Source organism: Neomonachus schauinslandi, chromosome 5, assembly GCF_002201575.2.
Source record: "Neomonachus schauinslandi chromosome 5, ASM220157v2, whole genome shotgun sequence".
Taxonomy (NCBI): domain Eukaryota; kingdom Metazoa; phylum Chordata; class Mammalia; order Carnivora; family Phocidae; genus Neomonachus; species Neomonachus schauinslandi.
The window spans coordinates 159,295,334-159,316,168 of NC_058407.1; the positions used below are offsets into that span (position 1 = coordinate 159,295,334).

The window sequence follows — 20,835 nt, forward strand, 5'->3', positions numbered from 1 at the left end:
TGTCCAATAAATACTTATTAGCCAAATGGATGGATAAAAACCTTTCCACAAGCCAGCGCTCAGCACTGTCTGCCATTTGCCCCCCAACTGGCTCGAGCTCCCACTTCACCCTCACCTTGCCCCAACAAGGCTTTCTGGAGCCGTGCTGCTGGGCCTGAGCTAAGCCTCCGGCAGGCAGCAGCAGAGGACGGCAGGACTTCTTGGCCAGCTTGCTCCCCCCATTCCCCACAGGTCCACGTCTGCCTCTTGCCAAACCCACCAGCTCTAGTCCTGGACGGGGGTCTCCCTTGATCCTGCCTCCTCTCTTATCCTGGATAGCCCCAAAGGAAACCTGACGGTTGCCTTTAAATAGATATTATTTTAATGTATTTTTCTGAATAGGGAACAGAGGCGAATGGTACAAAATCCAAAGGGTACAAAAGCATAGAAAATAAGACTTTCCTATTCTTGCCCTACCCTACCCTCCAGCAATCTCCTCAGAGCTTGATGTAGTTACCACTTTCTTGGGCAGCCTTCCAAGGATAAGTTATGCACAAAAAAAACCCGGACACATATAAACTCCTTTTTCCCCATTCCATTCATACTGTTCTGCGCCTTACTTTTTTAGGTGAAGCTGCGATTGGGAAGACGGCTCTGTACAAGTGTGTGCATACAAGTACAAGGGCCTCTTTCTTTGTTGTGGCTGCATACTCTTTCACTGTTTGAAATTGTGTCAGAACTGATTGAACTGATCCCCTGCTCGTGGACATTTAGGTTGTTTCCCGTCTTTTGTCATTGCAAACATGCTGCATTAAAGAACCCTGAACTTTGATTATTTTGCTCATGGGCCAGCATATCCGTAGGATAAAATCCTAGACGTAGAATTTCTGGGTCAAAGAGTCTGTGTATTTGTCATCTTGGTATCCACCATCAGAATGGCCTCCGCAGAGATGGTGCCCATTTACCCACAGCGTTGTACACATTGTGTGTTAACAGATGCTTTGAGTTTTGTCATCTGGTAGGTGATAAGTGCTATCTCAGTGTGGTTTGACTTTGCATTTCTCTCTCTTTTTAAAAAAAAAAATCGTGTATTTAAAAAAAATACACATAGTATTTCTATCTTAACCATTTGCAAACATACGGTTCAGTAGTGTTAAGTACATTCACATTATTGTGCAACCACATTTCTCTTACTTTTAAATCACAATACTTCGGGGTGCCAACTGAGGGCTAGGCCCAGCTTGAGGGAGCCTCCATGGCACTCCCTGGTGGTGGGGGAGACAGAAATGTAAACGGGGTAGAACGGAGCCTAAGGTAGCCATTGGAAGCTAGGGGGTGGGGCGGGGATACTCTAGGAAGACTGCTAGGAAGAGGTGACCCAGGATGACTCCCGAAGGAAGGGAAGCTCTTCCAGGCCAGGGAGGTCCTGTGAGCAAAGGTCCAGAGGCCTCGGAGATCCAGGTGTGTTCTAGGAACCGCAAGTAACGTTCCTGCCAGGCAGCCACGTTTCGGAGAAGTCATGGTCTTGGGCCGAAGGGCCTTAAAGGCCACTGTGAGGACTCTGTTTTGGGGGGACGGCGGGTTTGGGGCAAAGAAGAGCAAAGGTCCAAGGCTGGAGTTTGACAGGCAGATGGCAGGGTTTCAGGTGGGAAATGGCACACTGGTGAGGGACTGGACTGCAAGGCTCCGGGGCGTTCAGAAGGAAGCCCGACGCCCTTCCCACCTGGCGGACAGAACTGGAGATGGCAGGGGGTGGGGTGAAGGAGGGGACCCCGGCCCTTGGGGGCTGAGTTGGGCCACAGGAGAGACGCCTGAACGGCTACAGAGAAGAGGCGTGGGGAGGTGGGGGGGAAGCCACAGCCTCGGACCTGTCGCCTCCCTCAGACTGTGAGGTTCCCGGGCCCGGCTCGGAGACCCCCAGATCCCAGGCCAGCGAGAGCGGGCCGCAGATCCCCGGCGCCTGCCCACCCCAGGGTCACTGCGGATCTCTAAGCCCCGCCCCTACGGATCTGGGGAGGGGAGGGCCCGCCAGCCTACTCCCTCCCCCCGCGCTCTCTCCGTGGGGGAGGGGCGTGAGGATGCGCGGGGGGCGGGGGAGGAGGAGCAGGCGTCGCCATGGCAACCAGGCGGGTGGTCCGGCGCCGCAGACCCGGGAGGAAGGCGAGGAGACGGCCGGGGAGGCCGGCGCCGCGGGCTCGGCGCGGGGGCAGGGGCGGGGGCCCGGGGTCTCCGGGGAGTTGGGGAACACCGGGCAGTTCTCGCCGCTGGTTCCCGGTGGCGCAGGGAGCCCGTGTGTCTGCGAGTGTGTGCCGGCGAAGTTCTCCGCGGTGGGTTAGTGCATGTGTGCGAGCGTGCGCACGTGGGCGCAGGCGTGTGCGCGGGAGTGCCCGTGGGTGTGTGTGTGTGCGGGTGGTGTGCACTCGCGTGCGCCCCGGCCTGTGCCCGGCGGGCGCGGGCGGGACAGTCCCGCCCCCTCCCCAGCCTCCGGCCGCCCCTCCCCGCCCCCCCAGCCGCCTGCGCCGGCTGCTTCCTCGCCTCCACCTCGCTCACCCCCTCCTCCCCGCACTTTCTCCGGCTCTCCCTCCCTCCCTCTCGGCTCTCACCGCCGGACTCCGCGCTCTTCTCGCTGGCCGCCGAGGGAGTCGCCGGCCGCCACCGCCCAGCCTGTACCTGCCGCCCCCCCGCCCAGGGCTTGGGCACCTGTTGGAGGCACAGACACAGGTGCAGAGGGCTGGGCCGCCGGGGGCGTGAGGGTGAGGGAGCGCGTGTGTGGTAGCCTGTGAGCCCACGGCGTGCTTAGCTCCCTGGAGGCTGCAATTTCTGGCTCCTCTTGGAGAGCCAGTCTCAGGAGGAGGCATCCGAGGCGGGGGTCCCCCGCGGGAGGCTGCAGGGGAGGGGGGACCAGGCACGCAGGTAGGCAGGCCGATCCTGGGGCTGAATGAAGGGACAGCGGGCCATGAAAGCCTAGAGGGGTGGGTGACATCCGGCCCAGACAGGCCCCTGGTGCAGAGGGATGGACAGAGCCTAGGAGAGGCAGAGGGGGCCTGCAGGGCTGCTTCAGAGGTAGGCAGGGCCCAGGGGCAGACGGCATCCCAGGATGAGGGGCAGGAGCTGGGAAGATGGCATCGGGACTGTCCAAAGGTATGTGGGCATGGCCGAGGTGGAGCCAGGACCTATCTGGGGGAGTGGGCTGGCAGCCCAGCCCCAGTGCAGCGAAGCTGGGGGTCTGGAGGGCTCAGGCCTCCTGCCTGCCCACCAGCTGGCCCAGGCCACCCTCTCCCTCCACACCTGGGAAGGGAAGCCAGGGAGGGCCCCACCAACTGGGGAGGTTGCCGCCTGGGGCTCACGCTCTCTTGGACCTCCCTCCTGTAGCCAAGGGTGCTGCATGAGGGGCCGCAGGGGCGACCGCATGACCATCAACATCCAGGAGCACATGGCCATCAACGTGTGCCCTGGGCCCATCCGGCCCATCCGGCAGATCTCTGACTACTTCCCCCGCCGGGGACCAGGACCTGAAGGCGGGGGCAGGGATTTCAGGGAGGCCCCTGCCCGCCTGGCACCCCTGGCCCTGGCCCCGCCTGCAGCCCTCCTTGGGGCCACCACGCCCGAGGACGGAGCGGAGGTGGACAGCTATGACTCGGATGATACCAGTGAGTCTGGGGGTTGAGGGGGGGTGCTTCCGGGCTGTGGAAAGGGGCTGGGGCCCTGCTGGGCGTGTTGGGGGAGGCGGGCTCTGCCTCCAGGGCTGCAGTCAGCGTGGAGATTACAGACAGTTTCCGAAAGGCTCAATATTCAATATTTCTGCTGAGACACTCAACCACCCACACAGCCCCAGTTGCGGCCCAGCCGGGGACCCAGATGCTCGCGCGCACCCCCCCCCTCGCAGGCCGCCAGACGCCCAGGCACGCGCACCTTCCCCAGCCTGCCCACGGGTCTCTCACACACACACACCTGTCCTTACACACTGCCTCACGCTGGTCTTTCCTCTTCTCCAGCCGCCCTGGGCATGCTGGAGTTTGACCTTCTCTACGACCAGGCCTCCTGCACTCTGCACTGCAGTATCCTCAGGGCCAAGGTGGGTACTCCCGGCCTCCCAAGCCCTGGCCCCGTTTGCCTGTTTCCAGGTCCCCAGGTTGGACCCCTCCTCCTCCCCCCGACCCCTATCCCCCGGCACCCTTCTTCTTGACTCTCCACACCCCGAGGATCCACTCTGCAGCGGGAGGGAGGGAGGCAGGGCTGGGAGCTTGCAGCCCTCTTCCCTCCCCTCCCCTGCAGGGCCTCAAGCCCATGGATTTCAATGGCCTGGCCGACCCCTATGTCAAGCTACACCTGCTGCCTGGGGCCTGCAAGGTAACGGCCTCTTCCCTCCCCCAGCCTGAGCCGGCTTGTGGGTCTGTCCCCAAACTTCCCATGCCTTCAGCCTCCGTGGGTCTGGGGGACGTGGACTGAGAACCTTCGTCCCCACACCTCAGGCCAATAAGCTAAAAACTAAGACTCAGAAGAACACGCTGAATCCCGTGTGGAATGAGGATCTGACGTACAGTGGGATCACGGATGAGGACATCACCCACAAGGTGCTCAGGTGAGGGCTCCATTCCCCCTGTTACCGAGGATTCTAGCTCAGCACCTCCTCTGGGAGCTGTCATTGCCACCTTCTTTGGTTGGTTGATCTGCCTCCCATTAAGCCCCTCTCAGATGCTCAGGAACAATCACTGGCTCCCCATCCCCCTTCGGCAGCAGGCCAAAATGTTTCCCCGGCATTCCTGCCCTCCAAGTATCTCCTCCTACTGCTGGTCAGCTTCAAGACTCCTGACCTCTGCCTGTTGTGTCTCTTCCGTGGAAAGTGCTCCCCGCTGTGCCTCCTCCTGGAAGCTTTCCCTGGTTGCCAAGCACCCTCCCCAAAGCCCCCGACAAGTCAGACCTATGTAGCAGAGGTCTGCCCATCCTCATGCCTGTGCCCCCCTAACATCCCGTGCTAAGGAGTGAAGTCTTCAGGGACAGGGAACTTGCTCCATCATCCCAGGAGGTGGGGCTGTGGGGACTGTAGTCCCTGGCCCGACTGAAGGGCAGCACAGCCCAGGCTTGTGAGGCCTTTAGCTGTGTTCTTGGCAATGGGGAAGCCGGGGCAGGGTTGGCACTGGGGCGGGGGCATGGTCAGCCTTGGGTTTTGGAGATCATTCTGCTGGCTGTGAGGCTGACTGGGGATCGGGGCGGTGGGGGGGCGGGGGACAGAGGCAGACACCGGGAAGGCTGGCCCATCTTTCAGATGTGAGCGCATTAGGCCTGCGTAGCCGAGTGCGCACTGGTGCCCAGCTCTGGGTTATGCAACTTTACATTTATTTCCCTTGATCCTGATAGTTGTAGGAGGTGGGTGCTCATATCTCCATTTTATAGATGGGAATTGAGGCATAGGGAGCTTGAGTGACTTGGCCAAGGTCACACAGGTAGCTCGTAGGTGGCAGAGGTAGGAAATGAACAGCCCTCCAGGACAGCTCCTCAGGAGCGTCAGGACAGAAGGAAGCGCAGGGAGGGGCAGAAGGGGACGAACGGAACTAAAAGCAATCATTTCTTAAAGATTTTGTCAGAGAGGGAGAGAGCGTACACACAAGCAGGGGGAGAGGGAGAAGCGGACTCCCTGCGGAGCAGGGAGCCCGACGCGGGGTTCGATCCCGGGACCCTGGGATCACCACCGGAGCCGAAGGCAGACGCTTAACTGACTGAGCCACCCAGGTGCCCCTAAAAGCTGTCATTTCTTTTTTTTTTTTTTTAAAGATTTTTATTTATTTGAGAGAGAGAATGAGATAGAGAGAGCATGAGAGGGGGGAGGGGCAGAGGGAGAAGCAGACTCCCCGCTGAGCAGGGAGCCCGATGCGGGACTCGATCCCAGGACTCCGGGATCACGACCTGAGCCGAAGGCAGTCGCTCAACCAACTGAGCCACCCAGGCGCCCAAAGCTGTCATTTCTTAATCGCTGGGCTCCCGTGTCTCTCCCAGGCTGGTTCCCTGCTCCAGGCAGACAAGGACAGGAGTGCCAGAGGAGGCGTGGGATCCTCGCCCGACTGCCCAAGGCTCCTCAAGGCGCTTCTAGCCCTTGCACACGGAGTCTGGGACCCACACCCACCAATGCCTGCTCTGGGCACGTTGTTCAGTTGGATCCCGTCCCCAGGCTCCGAATGGAGGCAGTGGAGGGTGGCGGTCCTCAGGATTTGTGAGGGCTTCCTGAAGTAGCTGCGCAGGTCCCGATGGACCGGGGGAGGCCGGGGCAGCGGGACAAGGCACCACACAGCCTGTGAGACAGGTGAGGCGTAGAGTAGGGCAGAGCTGGGACTGGCTTCAGGTGCCCCGCATTCGGTTGGAGGACCTTTCTCCCCACCGGAGCAGGCTCAGGTACGCCGGGGGCCCTGACGCTGCGGTTCCCCGCCAGGATCTCCGTCTGTGACGAGGACAAGCTGAGCCACAATGAATTCATTGGGGAGATCCGAGTACCCCTCCGCCGCCTCAAGCCTTCACAGAAGAAACATTTTAACATCTGCCTTGAGCGCCAGGTCCCGGTCTGTGTAGGGGTGGGGCGGGGGGGGGGTGCTGGGTGGGGCGGCGACCCTGGGGAGGCCAGGTTTCCAGAACCTTCTCTCCGTCCCCTCAGCTGGCTTCACCCTCCTCCATGTCAGTGGCACTGAGGGGCATCTCCTGTTACCTGAAGGAGGTGAGGTACCCCACAGGGACCGCGTCCGTGTGGGTGGGAGGTGGCGGGGATGCGGGCTGACTCCCGAGTCCCCCACACAGCTGGAGCAGGCCGAGCAGGGGCCCGGGCTGCTGGAAGAGCGCGGGCGCATCCTGCTGAGTCTCAGCTACAGCTCTCGGCGCCGGGGGCTGCTGGTGGGCATCGTGCGCTGCGCCCACCTGGCTGCCATGGACGTCAACGGCTACTCCGACCCCTACGTCAAGACGTGAGCCCGCCCTTCCCTCCCCTGGGGGCCTGACCTCCTCTGCGGCCTGATGCGTCCCTGACCGCCCCGCCCTCCTCTGCAGGTACCTGAGGCCTGACGTGGATAAGAAATCCAAGCATAAAACGTGTGTGAAGAAGAAGACTCTCAATCCGGAATTTAATGAGGTAAGCAGGGCAGGGCCCAGAAATCAAGCCGGGGGTGGGAGGGAGCTGGGGCCGGGGCCTCACGGAAGCTGTGGCCTGCCCTGCCCCAGGACTTCTTCTACGAGATGGAGCTCTCTGCTCTGGCCACCAAGACTCTGGAAGTCACAGTGTGGGACTACGACATCGGCAAATCCAACGACTTCATCGGTGAGGGGACAAGGCTGCTGGGTGGGGCCGATGATGGGGGGCTGGGCAGGGGGCAGGCCAGCGGAGATGGGCCCTGACGGTGCCGGCCTCTTGCTGCCCCCCAGGTGGCGTGTCCCTGGGGCCCGGGGCCCGGGACGAGGCCCGGAAGCACTGGAGTGACTGCCTGCAGCAGCCGGACACAGCCCTGGAGCGCTGGCACACCCTGACCAGCGAGCTGCCCCCCGCTGCCGGGGCCCTGCCCTCAGCCTGAGCAGGTGGCAGCTGCCCCGCACGGGCCCCGCGGGGCCAGGACCCAACCTCCGCACGAGTGTGTTGCACGTTTACATGGGGTGGATGCCCCGCCCCCCACTACCTGTCTTATTTTGTGAGAGTCTGCGTGACCGTGGGTCTGTCCTCTCGTGAGGGGCCGTGGACATCTATATTCACATATGCAAACTTCCTCCTGCCTGACTCGCTCCCACACAGATATGCAAATACCCAGCCCGGGCACGCCCGCAGGGGGCTGCCGCGCCTCCCTCCTGCCCCTCCAGGCTGCCCCGTCCCCCTCGGCCCACAGGGAGGAGGTCAGATTCAGGGGGGTTCGGAGGAGGGGAATGTCTCCAAAAAAGAGAAGGACAAAAAACAAAAACAAAAAAAAGAGCCACTCCTTTAATACAGAATCTTCCTTAAAAACCAACGAACCAACCTAGCCCTGTACAGCTGCCCTTTTAAATGGGGGGGCCACCGCAGGCTCTCTGCCTCTCCCAGAGGTGGCAGATGCTCCCGGCCACTCATTTAAAGAACTGTCCCCTGGATGGGGCCAGGATGGGAGGGCAGGGCCTCTGCCCTCCCCCCCACCCCCACCCCCGCGGGGACCCACCTCCCGGGAGACATCCGTGCATGTTTACGCCTCTTCTGATCGTGTCAGTGGCCGCGGCATGGCAACTGGGCGTCAATAAACGTCTCTGCGGAAGCTGGGGGCTCGTGTGTGCTGGCGTCGGGCACAGGGCGGGGGCTCGGCCAGAGAGGGGGTCACTCTGGGATGTCGATCACCAGGTCATCATCCCCGTCCAGGGCATCGTCCCCGCTGCCCGCGTCGCTGAACATCTGCCGAGGGACGGCGCTCAGGATCGTGGGAGGAGGCATCTTGGGTGGGGGCAGTGGGGCCAGGGCTGCCCCCACCCCGGCCCCAGAGCCCCGGCCTGGGAAGGTCAGCGGCCCTCCCACAGGGCAGTCGGAGGGGCCCACCGCCATCTGCAGCAGGGGGAAGAAACACAGGGAGGGCTGGTCAGGGAGGCACTGGACCTCCAGAAGGCTGGCGGGGGCCTCTTAAGGCAGTTCTGGGGGGACAGGGGAGGGGGGCGAAGGCTCATGCCAGGGGCAGTGGACACAGCCTGGCCAGCCAATGCTGGAATCGGGGTGGGGGGGGGCCTGCCTCACCTCAGCCCCTTGACTCTCACCCCAGCAAGTGCCTGCAGGTGAGAGGTGGTGATGGAAGCGGTAATGAGGGTGGTGGTGGTGGTGGGGAGGGGAGTCTCCCAGGAAACCAGGAGGGGAAGGCTGGGCCCCGCCCTCTCCAGGGAGGCCCCTTGGCTGCCCCGTGACAGCACTTAGAGCTGGTCAGAGCCAGCCCGCAGTGCCAGCCTGCCTGCCTCTGGGCACCTCGGACCCCAGCTGCCGGCACCGGCCTCTCCCTCCTACTTCGGGACTCACTGGTGAACTGGACGCTGTCCTAGGCCTTCGCCCCCCGCCGGGTGAGGCTTCTACCTCTTCTGTCTTGGGATCCCCGCAGCTCACCTGGGCTACAGTACCAGCCTCCTAACTGGACTCCCTGCCTTCAGCCTCTCCCAGAGTCAGCTCTTCCACACTGCAGCCAGAGTGAGCTCTCTAAAACACAGACCTGAGCGCGTCATTCCCCCACTCAAGGGACAGGCGGGAAGCTGCGCCCAACAACAGGCCAGCCCCTCCACCTGGAGTGTCCTTTTCTAGCCATCAAAAGTCTTGCTTTGTCCTCTGAGGCTGGGACGTGGCCTCTGTCCTGCCCAACCCTCCAGCCCCCGCCCCCTGCCAGGACCCCCCCCCCCCCCCCCCGAGAGCCCTGTGGGCCCAAACAGCACCTGCTACGTGCCAGGTGACTGCCATTAACGACCATTCCGACCACCCTGGAAGGGAGGGGAGGTCACGGGCCAGAGGAGGAATCTGAGACTTGCAAATGAAGACTCCGAGGCACAGGCCTGCTGGGTCCCCGCTGGGCAGGTCCCGTATGCCGGGTGGCGGCTTACGTGTGTTCTACAGCGGCCCCCGGGGCCTGCTTTCACACCTTCCGCCCTCATGGCCTACCGGCTGCCTCTCCAGGAGCCCCCAGCCCCACTGCTGTCCTTGGGGTGGTGGAGGGCCAGAGTTGGCCTTTACTTCCCCGTCAGTGCCTCAGGGTACAGGAGTTGGCCAGGACTGGTGACAGACAAGAGGCCCAGCTCCATGAGGACAGCCCCCCTCCTCTGGCTGCCACCTTTGGACCCCCACCCTAGTCCTTACGTCCCACCCCTTCCTGGCCTTCCTCAATGGCCTCTGTGTGACCAAGAGCAGCTCTTGTTTATCCACAGCTTACTAGGGACCAGGCACTGGGCTATGTGTTTTCTCTCTCTAAACTCACTTTATTCTACACTGGCCCCACCAAACAGAGAAGAAAGCTGAGGCTCAGAAAGTGAAATGACTTGCCCAAGGTCACACGGGAAAGTGTGTGGAGGACTCAAACCCACTCCATCTGACGGGCCCAGGCCCTTAACTGACCTGCTCCTGTTTTCACGGCTGTCCTTTGTCTCCTCAGATCAAGCCACCCAGAAACTTCAGTGATGCCCACCCCTTTACAAGGACCTCCTGGCCCTGGGCACCCAGACCTCTGTGACCCCCCTCACCCTATGTTTCTGTCCACTGTCCTCCCTTCTCCCTCCTGCGTCAGCTCAAACAATACTTCTGCCATGTCCCTGTCCTCCTTCCACTCTTGCTGAGCCTGCAATTTCCAAATCTCACCTCCCCTGGGCTCAGATGTTACCTCTTCTTTGAGGCCTTCCCTGATTTACCCCCTCCTCCACCACAGCAACTGATCTGGGCCCGTCTCTCAACCAATCTCCTCTCTCCTCGATGGCCACAACTCAGCTCCCCGTCACCTCTCCGTCAGGACCCAGCACCTCAGCCTCACACCGCAACGCCACACGCATGCCCCGCCTCCACCCATCGGCTCCAGGCTTCACCGCCCCTGGCCTTCCGCACCATCCCACCCTACAGGCCAGAAGCAAAAGCCTGCCGAGGAGAGTGTGGGGCCAAGGTCACATGGAGGGTAAGAGGCAGAGCTGGGATTTGAACCCCGAACCAGCACTCCTAACCACCACGAACGGTGACCTCCCATTTCGCCTCTGGCCCCCGTCTACCCACTTTGAAAGCTGTCCTGTCTAGTCCCAGTTCCACCCTGACTCGGAGCTGGAAGGGCACTGTGCCTCCTGGGCCCTACTCTCTCCTGGGGCTCAGCGCGCAGGCCTCTCTCTTCCCCTCTCCAGCCATGTTCTCCCCCAACAATCACACGCACCTCCACGCTGAGGACTTCAGTACACCCCACGAGCCCCAGGCTGGCGGCCTCCTGTATCTCGCTGGCCTTTCCCGACAGCATTCAGCATGTCCCAACTCCTCGTCTTCCCTCCCACAGCTGCTCCTCCCGGGCCTCCCGGGCTCAGAGGGTAGCTACCCCTCTTCTTCAGTTGCTCGGGCCCCAAACCCTGGAGCCGCCCCTGGGCTCTGCTCTTTCCCACAGCCCGCGCTGGTCTTCCCATGGCTCCATCTTTGAAATCGATGCGTCAGCCACTTTTCGGTGGCTCTATACCCTGCTTTACTGCAGAAGCCTCCTCGGGGGTCTCCCCACTTGCATCCTGACCCAGCGCCTCCCTGGTCTGTTCTCCACACAGCTGTGAGTTCCATAAAACAGAGCAGACTCCCCTCGGCCCGACCTCCTGCAACGGCTCCCCATTTCATTCACAGTACAAGCGAGTCTCTGCGACACCGAGAGGGCGCTCCACCATCCTGCCCCCTGGTTATTTCTCTGACCTGCTCACCACCACCCACCACCCCTCCCTTGCCTCCGACCACACTGGCCTCCTTCCTGCTGGGGGCCTCTGCACTGCTGGCTCTCCCTGAAACACCTGTTCAGAGAGCCACATGCTCGCTTCTCATTTCTTTTAAGCCTCTGACCAAATAATGTCCCAGACCACCCACCCAACAATACCAGCCCCTCTCTACTCTGGAGCTTCCCACCCGCTCTACCTGGCCCCATATCTCGGCGCTCGCATCTACATATCTTGTCTGTTTTCCACCTCTCTTGCTAGAATGGGAGCTTCATGAAGGCGGGGATTTTTGTCTGTTCTGTTCGCTACTGCACTGGCAGCACCTCGGACAGTGCCTGGTACACAGCAGGTGCCCCAGGAACACTCATTCTACATGTGGTTTGAGCACTCATGTACACATGCAGAAGAGGCCTAGACGGTCAGAGAGACCTGCTCAAGGTCACATGGTTTCTAACTGGTGCAGTCTTGACTCGACTCCAGATCCCACAACTCTGCCCGTCCTCTGGGGCTGCCCAGCATCACAGGCCACCTGTGAACGATGAGCCTGGTCCCCACGAGTCTTCGCTCTGAGTGCCCCAAGGCTGGTCCTGCCCTCATTTTTCTCCACATCAAGTCTGTGGGCCAGGACATCTCTGACCCACCCCTCAGCGCCTAGCCCTAGGTTGGGCCCCCAGCAGCCCCAAATCAATCCTTGGAAGTTCTCGGACAGGCCCCAGCCCATCTCGAGCCTCCCTCAGATGGCGGTCCTCCTGCCGTTCTGGCCCCTCCCTAACATCCCCCAATCAGGGTACCTTGAGTTTCCGGGGCAGGCGGGGCCGTTTCTCCCGCTTGGGCCTCAGGGGGCTGGGCTCGGGCAGCTGCAGGGCCAGGTAGTCAGAAGGGAATGGGGGGTAGGGGGGGGGAAGCAAGCTGCAGGCGGGAGTGAGGGGATGGAGATGGGAAATGGAGTGGATGGGGTGGGCGGGGAGGGAAGAAACGCAAACAGGAGGAGGAATGGAAAAACAAGAGGTGGTGATGAGTGTGGCTCCTGAGAACAGAAGGGGAGGGGACAGCAGCAGGACTATGTCCTGAGCTCTGCTCTCCTCAGTCACGCCTGTCCCCCATTCCTACACCAGAGAGAAGTGGGCAGCCCCGACTCACACCCCTCCAACGGAGGCTTGCTGCCACACCCAGACAGATGTCCCCAGAGTTGGGCCGGCCTCCCCCTGAGGCCCGTCTGCCCAACAATGCCCACCTTACTCCCAGGCGGCTCAGTTACCGCTTCCCACCCTTGACCACAACTCACCGAGCTCAGGTACGGGGAGGGGGCCGTGGAGGCCTGAAGGGGAAACCCCGTTGAAGGAGGCAGGGAGAGGCTGGAGGGGGAGGGGGCACCCCCCAGCGGAGGGCTTCTCTTCCTGGAGAAAGTACGGGGGGTGTGTGTCAGAGGCAGCTAGGAGGCCCAGGTGCCCCCACCTACCCCCACCCCCAGAGAAGAACGATGGCTTCTTCCCACCTCTTGGGGGCTGGCGTGTCCGACAACTTGGGTGTTCCCTCTGTCTCGCTGTTATCTGAAGATGCAGTGGCATCTGAGTCTGTGAGGGGGTAGGGCTGGTCAGAGGGAGGGTGGGGGGCTCCAGCCTACCCCAGAGAGGTGCAATCTCAATTCTATGGAAGGGCCCCAGGGAATCTGACTCCCCAGTTGGCACATACGTGCTCTTTGGGGGAGGCCCACAGCTTCCTAAAATGTCCTTTACAACTGACTTCCTGCCTGGACTCCTCCCTCGTAACACAACTGTCAAGCACTTAACTGTGTGCTAGGCTCTGAAAAGTTCACCCCCGCTCCCTGTGCTCATAACCATCCAAGGAGGAAGGTGAGGGCATCATGTCCTCCTTTCAGATGAGGTCACCGAGGCTCAGAGAATAAGGTGTGGAGCTGGGACTTGAACCCCCATCTCTGACTCGTTCACCATCTTCTGCCACTCTCCTTTATAAGCCTCCTAAGCTGCCTTCAGCTCCTGCCTCTGTTCCACTCCCCACGTCCAGGGTCCTGCTACCCTTCACATCTCTCCTGTCTTTATCCACTACTCCCCATCCCAATGACCACCAGCTCAGGCCACCACATCAAAATCACCGGCTCAGCAATGTCACCTCTCCTGTCACCCACTGTCCATGCCAGCTCCAGAATGATCCATCTGGAAAGCTGATCCCAGCCTTCCTGGTGACATCCCCTCCTGCCTGTGAACATCTGGAGTGCTTCTTAATCTGGTCTCAACCTACCTTTCTGGTCTCCTGACCGAACCGTACTCTTCCTTCACATCATTTCCTCTAAAAAGAAATTTATTTCCCAGTTCTGCACTTCTACTTAGAAGGCCCATAGCTCATTTGACAAATAACTGATACCTGGGATATAGGCTGTCCCCAGTTTCTCTACTCAGATCCTTTAAGAGGCAAAATTAAACACCGCCTCTCTGAGAAGTCTTCCAGAATCCCTCAGGCTCAGTTAATTGCTGGCTCTCCCCAAAACTCTCCACTCTCACTTGTCAGGGCTCGCCTCACGTTGTGCTAAGATGTGTCATGTGTGGGTGTCTCCCTGACCAGACGGTGGGCTTTTCCAGGATACGAGTGGCGGCTTATGTCTCTGGTTCTCCCTCCTCAAGATTTATCCCACTCTGACCATGAACATGCTGTTTTTTCTCATGTCTCCTGTCCTGAAGTTCCCCTCAAACAGGAAGTTACCTGGAAGACCTCAGGGAAGGAACAGGCAGGCAATGAGAAGCAGGATGAAAAGCCAAACGGTTTGCCTTGACCCACATGAGCTGGCTCCTGCCTATTTCTCTGACCTCATCCATCACCTACCATCCCATCATACATAAAGTAATGACCATTGTGTGTTCCAATAAAACATTATTTACGAAAGCAAGTAACCTAACTGACTGTTGTCTGCTGACCCCACTCCAGACCAGTGTTTAAAGGCACCATGGGGAGAGGTGATCGTATATGACATATATGAGAACCCCACGTTGGAACAGGACCACAAATGCCCACCTTAGCACTTTTTCAAACTGTGGGTCTCAACCTATTAGTGGGTCATGAAGTCAACTTAGTGGTTTGCAACCAGCATTAAGTTAAAAAAAAAAAAAAGTGGGGCACCTGGGTGGCTCAGATGGTTAAGTGTCTGCCTTAGGCTCAGGTCATGATCTCAGGGTCCTGGGATCGAGTCCCGCATAGGGATCCCTGCTCCTTGGGAGCCTGCTTCTCCCTTTGCCTCTCTCTCTCTCTCATGAATAAATAAATAAAATCTTAAAAAAAAAAAAAAGGAAAGAAAAAAGCAGTCTAGGGGTGCCTGGGTGGCTCAGTCGTTAAGCGCCTGCCTTCGGCTCAGGTCATGATCCCGGGGTCCTGGGATCGAACCCCGCATTGGGCTCCCTGCTCTGCCAGAAGCCTGCTTCTCCCTCTCCCACTCCCCCTGCTTGTGCTCTGTCTCTCGCTGTGTCTCTCTCTGTCAAATAAATATAAAATCTTTAAAAAAAGAAAAAACCAGTCTAAAAACTATCAGAACAAATTATATACGATGACCTTTAACGCTGTTTCATTTTGTTGTCTTATAAGCAAGTATGTCCGCGGGGCCTTGGTCTGACATGATAAGGAGTGCTCAAAGCAAAGTGTGGAAACACTGCTTCAGCCCTTCTGCTCTGCAGACAACCTGGTCCCTTCTCACCTCAGGGCATCTGCACTGGCCATTCCCTCTGCCTGGAAATCTCCCACTTGTATCTTCACAAGATTGGTTTCTGCTTCTTACCTAGGTCCCAGCTGAAACATTCCTTCCCGAGAAACGCTTTTCTGGAGCGCTCTACTGACACTGTCTGTCATCTGCTTTTGCGTTGTTTGCAAACTAAGAATAGCTTTTACGTTTTTAAGTGTTGGGCGGGGGTGGACTCAAAGGAAAAATACTACTCATGACATGTGAAAATCACATGAAATTCAAGTTTCAGTGTCCATAAATAAAGTTTTATTGAAACACCTCCATGCTCACTTATTTACATATCACCTATGGCTCCCTTTGCACCACAACAGCAGAACTGGGTAGTTGCAACAGTTCTGCAAAGCCTGAAATATTTTTAATCTGGCCCTTTACAGAAAACGTTTATCAACCCCTGCTCTACTCCGATCACTACCATACAACCCTGATTTTATTCCTTTCAAATCTAAGATCCTAGTTTCTTTGCTTTCCTGTTACCCCCAGCCAGAACGCAAATTCCACTGTATCCCCTGTGCAAAGCAATAAATACTCGAGTGAAAGAATGGTAGAGGTGAAGGGCAAGCAACAGATTTAAGAACCACTGGAGGTTTTATCAGCCTCCACAGCCTATAATGAGGGGCCCAGGAAGCCTGCTGAAGTGCCAGGAGCCACTTCCTCCACTAATTTTTCATGACCTTGCTCACCAGAAGAATCTTCATCCACGTTCTCGTACTGCAGAAGTCGGTCTAGGAGGAAACTAAAGGAAGAGGCGGGGAGAACAAGAGTGTTTATTCCCATCTCAGCAACGTTCTCCTGGACCCTGTCCCCTCTAGCTGGTCCAAGGGGTCCTCGAAACAGCCCCAAGCCAGGCGCCATGCATCTGTGGCCCAATTCCAAGGATGGGGTCCGAATGTAGATCCACAGGAGCCACACCACCCGCAGACATTCCTCCTTCCCCCCACCGTGTCCCACCTCTTATCCCGGGACACCTTCAGCAACTTCCTCTGCGCCTTCCTCAGCTCCTCCTGGAAGCACTCGTGTTCCTGTATCACAAGCAAGGTGGACGCTAAGCCAACGGTCATCCGTAAAGGGGCCCGGAACCCGGCGACAGTTGACTCCGTTCCCTTTACACGTGGGTAAACTGAGGTCCTACCAGCGCCAGGCCTCAACCCCCACAACCTCTCACCCCTGCACTCACGTAGATGAGGAACTTGAGCTTCCGCTTCAGGTTCCGGTATTTCTTCTTGTAGTCCACTTCGCCGTCCGCCGGCCCGTTCATGACCTGCCCCAGGAGCAATGTCCCGCAGTTGTCGGCCGTCCCGCTACCCAGAGCCTGCGCACAGCCCCGCCTCTCACGCCTCTGCTTCCGGAGACTCCGTAAGGCTGTGTCCGCCGGGACTACAACTCCCAGCGTACCCCGCGCCCAAGGCTCTTAACCACAAGGGTTGCCCTCTTAGGAACACCGGGAAAAGAACGTAGCTTCCAGGGGCTACGCTGAAGATGGCGTCGCCGCGACGCGATGATGTCATAAAGATGGCGGACGCCGGAGGTACCTTTGCGGATTCTGGATGTGCTTAGCAATCGCAACCCACAAGCCTTTCCCCCAGGGATTCCTAGTCTTCAGGCGAGGATATCCTTTTTTCATCTGTCTTTTGAAATCACTGCGGCCTAGCTAGTGCCCGTGACCACGGACGGAGGCAGTGTCGCGGGTTGATTACGTTATTACACCCGAAGGCTGCCGGCGTCGAGTCGGTTTCTAACGAGGATTTTTAAAAAACGATTGACCCTAAGAAAAGGGAGGAGCCGCGAACCCCTCCAACTACCTGAGGCAAGTTTTGTCCGGCAAAGTTCTCGGTCCAAGCGACCCGCGACCAACCCCCAACGGTCCCTCTCACGGCGCCGCGACCCTGCGAGTGCGCAAGCTCCTGTCAAACGCGGTGACGGAGGCCGAAGAGAAAAAAAGGCGGGAGCCACCAATCCCAGGTGGAGCAAAATGGCGCGGGAGAACGAGATGCAGGAGTTCATCCGTAGCTTCTTCCGAGGCCGCCCGGACCTCAGGTGCACTAGAGGCTGGAGTTGGGGTTGGAAAGGGCAGGGGCGGGACGTGGACTCTGTCTTGACACATGTCTCCGCAGCACGCTCACGCACTCCATCGTGCGGCGGAGGTTCTTGGCTCACGCGGGCCGCGACCACCTGGAACCCGACGAGAAGCAGGCGCTGAAGCGACTGGTGGAGAAGGAGCTGCTGAAGGTGCAGGTGTGGGCGCGAGGCGGGGTTTGTTGCTGAGGAGGAGGAGGCTGGGAGGGGGTAGGGAACGCAAACTTGGTACACGTTTTGCCCTCTCGCGCACACACAGGTGGATGAAGCAGGTGCCAGGGAAGAGAGGCTAGATCTTGCCAAGAAGGCCAAGAGGCCTCCCACTCCCAGCAGTGGCCCCGTGAGGAAAAGGTTCCGTTTCAATTCGGAGTCAGGTTAGTGCCTTCTGCATAGTTGGTGCATTCAAAAAGTATTTACTGTGCGTGCATGATCTCCCAAGGCATTAGACGAGGGCAGGAGGCCAGTGAGGCAGGAACCAGGCAGGGGGTGGACTGACTGACAGCTGTGTTTCCTGTTGCCCTTCCCTCCATCTGTCAGAGGCAACCAACCCCAAGTGGAGGGAAGAAGGGCCAGGAGGAACCCATCCCGATCTTCTTTTCTCTCCACATTCCAGAGCCCAGCTCTGCAGCCTCCAGTCCAGACTGCTTTGGCCCCCAAGCAAAGAATGGGATGGCGGCGGTAGAAGTCAGTCCAGCTGAGGGGGAGAGTCCAAAGCAAGCCTCAGAGAAAGCAGTTGAGGAGAGCAGTGATGAGGAAGAACAGCAGAGGGGCCTGACTGCAAAGACTGGATTAGAGAAGCTGGTGGCCAAGGAGAGCAGTGAGGAAGAGGAAGAGTGCTCGGCCAGAACAAGTGAGGTCTCAAAGGAAGAGAGCAGTGAGGAAGATGAGGAAGAGGAGGAGGAGTCTAAAGGCAGGATTAGGAAGGAACCTGTGACAAGGAATAAGCAGGCACCAGGCAAAACCTCAGCCAGTAAGAAGCAGGCTAGGGAGGAGAGTGAGGACAGTGAAGAGGAACCTATCCAGAGGACAAGAAAGAAGGCAGTGGGAAAGAAAGGAGCTAAAAGCCACCAGGAAAGTGAAAAGAACAGTGAGGAGGACACCCTAGCCAAAAAGAAAGACAACAGAGAGGAAGAGGAGAATTGGAAAGCTGGAGCCCGGGGCAATGGAGGGAAAAAGTCAGCTTGGGAGGAGAGGAGCTGTAAGCAGAAAAGCAGGGCAGCAAGACTGCTGGGAGAGTCGGGGGACAGAGAGGAAGAAAAGGAAAAAGCAGGCAGTGGGGATAAGAGCGGGGGAGACGAAGAGCCCCTGGTGCAGAGGAAGAGAAAGGACAGGACCCCATGGAAGGGTGAGAAAAGGCAGAGTGGAAGCAGCGAGGATGGGGAAGACAGCTGGAGAAAGGTGAAACCAACTACTGAAGGCACTGGAAAGACAGCCAAAGTGGGCAGTATCAGTGGTGAGGCGAGCGACTCGGAGAGGGAGGTGAGTGACCGTGAGGCAGGGGGTAGCCCTAAAAGGGAGAAGGAGAACCACTCTTTCCAGAAGAGCTCCAGGAAAGGCAGGACGCGAAGCTCCTCCTCCTCGTCCACAGATGGCAGTCCGGAACCTAAAGGCAGGAAGGTGATGAGGGGGGACAATGGGGTGGGAGGCCACCTTTAAGGAAGAGGGAGACCCTGACCTAAGTGCAGAAGGTTTGGCCTTCAGCTGCTGTCTTTCTTTGCCAGGCTGGCTCTGGTCGCCGCGGTGAGGACCACCCAGCTGTGATGAGGCTAAAGCGTTACATTCGGGCCTGTGGTGCCCATCGCAACTACAAGAAGCTGCTGGGCCCCTGCCGCTCACACAAGGAGCGCCTCAGCGTCCTCCGGGCAGAGCTGGAAGCCCTGGGCATGAAGGGTGAGGCTGGATGTGCCCTGGGGGCCGCAGGAGAGGGCCTGGGCGGCTGGGGAAGAGAGGATCACCAGCCTCTTCTGCCCCAGGTAACCCTTCCTTAGAGAAGTGCCGGGCCCTGAAGGAGCAGCGGGAGGAGGCGGCCGAGGTGGCCTCCTTGGACCTTACCAACATCATCAGTGGTTCAGGTGAGGGGTTTCCTCCCACTCTCAGACGGGGCTTGGATTTTCTCAGATAACTGATCTGCTTTTTCTGCCCCTCTATCCAGGCCGGCCACGCAGACGCACAGCTTGGAACCCTTCAGGAGAAGCAGATGCCCCAGGGGAGCTATACCGCCGGACTTTGGGCTCAGAGGATGAGCAGCCCCGTGCCCCACCCCCAGACTGGTCACATATGAGCGGCATCATCAGCAGTGATGGAGAGAGTAACTGAGCTCCTCCCCTTCCCCAGGAGGCTTTCCACTTGGAGAAAGCAGATCAGCACCCACAGCCCCCATCCCAGTCGGTGCCTACAGAGCTTCAGAAGCAGCTTTCTTCAGAGAAGACTTTGCACCCCCAGGGACACAAGTTGTTGGGATCCTATTTCTCATGTTCTCAGTTTAAGGTGTTTACAGGGGTTTATTGTTTAAGACTCAATAAAGGACTTGTTTGAATCACCTCATCAAAACTGGTCCCCACTTGGGGCGCCTGGCTGGCTCAGATGGAGGAGTACGCGACTCTTGATCTTGGGGTCGCTGAGTTTGGGGGGGGGAGAGATTACTTAAATAAAACTTAAGAAAACGAAAACCGGCCCCACCCTCGCTCCGTACTTTGAGCCAGGAAGGTGAGGAGTGTCCACTGTCCCCACCCAGTCTCGTTCCCTTTTATTTCCCCCAGGTTCTCCAAATGAAGTCCCAGCTCCAGACCCTACCATCCAGTCTGCCACTGGTCTCTATCAGAAGAGTGGGGCTCCTACCCTGCTTCCTCCAGCCCGACCAGCAGGGCCCTCACCATCCTGCTTTTAAGCTGTGTTACATGCCTAGCTGGGAGGAGGGTCTGAATAACTGGCTTTAAGAAAAATGTGAGAAACATAATGAATTGACTTCGGGACAGCTGGTGTTTACGTCTTCCTTCTCCTCTTCTGGAAACAGCCACTTAGTCCCTGGGCCAATTCTTTTCGCCTTGAAGGGGTGGGTACGGGGCATAGACCTGACCAATCCGAGTACCTCAGGCCTCTGGCTACAGACTGAGCCAATGACGTCACTTTAGGACTTTGCTGGCATACTCGCCGTTGAGATTGCTGCTAAGATGTAGGCTTGGAGCTGCCAGGAGCCTGTGTGTGAAGTGAACCTTCTGAAAATCTTTGAAGTCCAAAGCAAAGGGAGTAGAGGCCAAAAGACTGATGAATTCCTTTAAAGCTCTGGATCTAGCCATGCCCAAAGTCATTAAAATCACTGAAATTTTTAGTTAACACAGCCCAATAAAATCCCTTTTTAAATACAAGTCACACTATCACCTCCGGCCAAACAGTCCTTAATACACACCTTGGACAGAAAGGGTGAGTCCTGGGGTCTGTTAGAATAACCAACAGTTTATTAAAAGCTTGCTGTGGGGCTCTGTGCCAACCCCATAGCTGGGAGGGGCTCCCATGACTGCCCCCAGGCCTGGGAGCAGCCCCTTCGAAGGTCCTTCCCTTGTTCCCCTGCCCCAGCTCTGATCTCAATTAAAAACCACACAGCAAACTTTTAAAAAACTGTTGCTTATTCGCTCTCCCCCCCGCCCCCCCCC

General features: G+C 58.4%; 3 protein-coding genes across 7 annotated transcripts; 2 read left to right on the forward strand and 1 right to left on the reverse strand.

Annotated features, from left to right (window-relative positions):
* The first annotated feature begins 3,364 nt into the window (after nucleotides 1–3,364).
* On the forward strand, nucleotides 3,365–7,526 carry DOC2A (double C2 domain alpha). The gene is made up of 10 exons (XM_021700558.2): nucleotides 3,365–3,629; nucleotides 3,975–4,054; nucleotides 4,255–4,329; nucleotides 4,452–4,561; nucleotides 6,404–6,530; nucleotides 6,623–6,682; nucleotides 6,763–6,926; nucleotides 7,009–7,090; nucleotides 7,180–7,276; nucleotides 7,381–7,526. The coding sequence occupies exons 1-10, from the start codon at nucleotides 3,365–3,367 to the stop codon at nucleotides 7,524–7,526; spliced, it is 1,206 nt and encodes a 401-aa protein (XP_021556233.1).
* A 296-nt stretch (nucleotides 7,527–7,822) lies between these two features.
* INO80E (INO80 complex subunit E) lies at nucleotides 7,823–17,297 on the reverse strand. Of its 3 annotated transcripts, none has more exons than XM_021700309.2 (7): nucleotides 16,287–17,297; nucleotides 16,061–16,131; nucleotides 15,793–15,845; nucleotides 12,863–12,941; nucleotides 12,653–12,764; nucleotides 12,159–12,224; nucleotides 7,823–8,509 (listed from the first exon to the last, which is right to left on the reverse strand). In XM_021700309.2, the coding sequence occupies exons 1-7, from the start codon at nucleotides 16,365–16,367 to the stop codon at nucleotides 8,288–8,290; spliced, it is 684 nt and encodes a 227-aa protein (XP_021555984.1). In that variant the 5' UTR covers nucleotides 16,368–17,297; the 3' UTR covers nucleotides 7,823–8,287. The 3 variants fall into 3 exon arrangements, with proteins under 3 accessions (XP_021555984.1, XP_044771037.1, XP_044771038.1); XM_044915102.1 differs by having other exon boundaries at nucleotides 12,159–12,276; nucleotides 12,636–12,764; XM_044915103.1 differs by lacking the exon at nucleotides 12,159–12,224.
* HIRIP3 (HIRA interacting protein 3) lies at nucleotides 16,582–19,720 on the forward strand. 3 transcript variants are annotated; one of them, XM_044915100.1, is made up of 8 exons: nucleotides 16,612–17,146; nucleotides 17,224–17,344; nucleotides 17,445–17,559; nucleotides 17,799–18,002; nucleotides 18,069–18,802; nucleotides 18,907–19,075; nucleotides 19,159–19,257; nucleotides 19,338–19,720. In XM_044915100.1, exons 1-8 carry the CDS (start codon nucleotides 17,082–17,084, stop codon nucleotides 19,499–19,501), a joined length of 1,671 nt encoding a protein of 556 aa, XP_044771035.1. In that variant the 5' UTR covers nucleotides 16,612–17,081; the 3' UTR covers nucleotides 19,502–19,720. The 3 variants fall into 3 exon arrangements, with proteins under 3 accessions (XP_021555981.1, XP_044771035.1, XP_021555982.1); XM_021700306.2 differs by having other exon boundaries at nucleotides 16,582–17,146; nucleotides 17,799–18,802; XM_021700307.2 differs by having other exon boundaries at nucleotides 17,224–17,338; nucleotides 17,799–18,802.
* The last annotated feature ends 1,115 nt before the right edge of the window (nucleotides 19,721–20,835 follow it).

Excerpts from the sequence above, each read along its gene's own strand:
- INO80E (XM_044915102.1), bottom strand. The coding sequence starts at position 16,367 with ATGAACGGGCCGGCGGACGGCGAAGTGGACTACAAGAAGAAATACCGG. Across the intron at positions 12,277-12,635 it reads TCGGTGAGTTGTGGTCAAGG|CTTGCTTCCCCCCCCCTACC; the intron begins GTGGGAAGCGGT and ends TCCCGCCTGCAG. Across the intron at positions 8,510-12,158 it reads GCCTGCCCCGGAAACTCAAG|ATGGCGGTGGGCCCCTCCGA; the intron begins GTACCCTGATTG and ends CCCCTGCTGCAG.
- HIRIP3 (XM_021700306.2), top strand. The coding sequence starts at position 17,082 with ATGGCGCGGGAGAACGAGATGCAGGAGTTCATCCGTAGCTTCTTCCGA. Across the intron at positions 17,560-17,798 it reads CCGTTTCAATTCGGAGTCAG|AGCCCAGCTCTGCAGCCTCC; the intron begins GTTAGTGCCTTC and ends TCCACATTCCAG. Across the intron at positions 19,076-19,158 it reads GGAAGCCCTGGGCATGAAGG|GTAACCCTTCCTTAGAGAAG; the intron begins GTGAGGCTGGAT and ends CTTCTGCCCCAG.
- DOC2A (XM_021700558.2), top strand. The coding sequence starts at position 3,365 with ATGAGGGGCCGCAGGGGCGACCGCATGACCATCAACATCCAGGAGCAC. Across the intron at positions 6,531-6,622 it reads GCCTTGAGCGCCAGGTCCCG|CTGGCTTCACCCTCCTCCAT; the intron begins GTCTGTGTAGGG and ends CCGTCCCCTCAG. Across the intron at positions 6,683-6,762 it reads TCTCCTGTTACCTGAAGGAG|CTGGAGCAGGCCGAGCAGGG; the intron begins GTGAGGTACCCC and ends TCCCCCACACAG.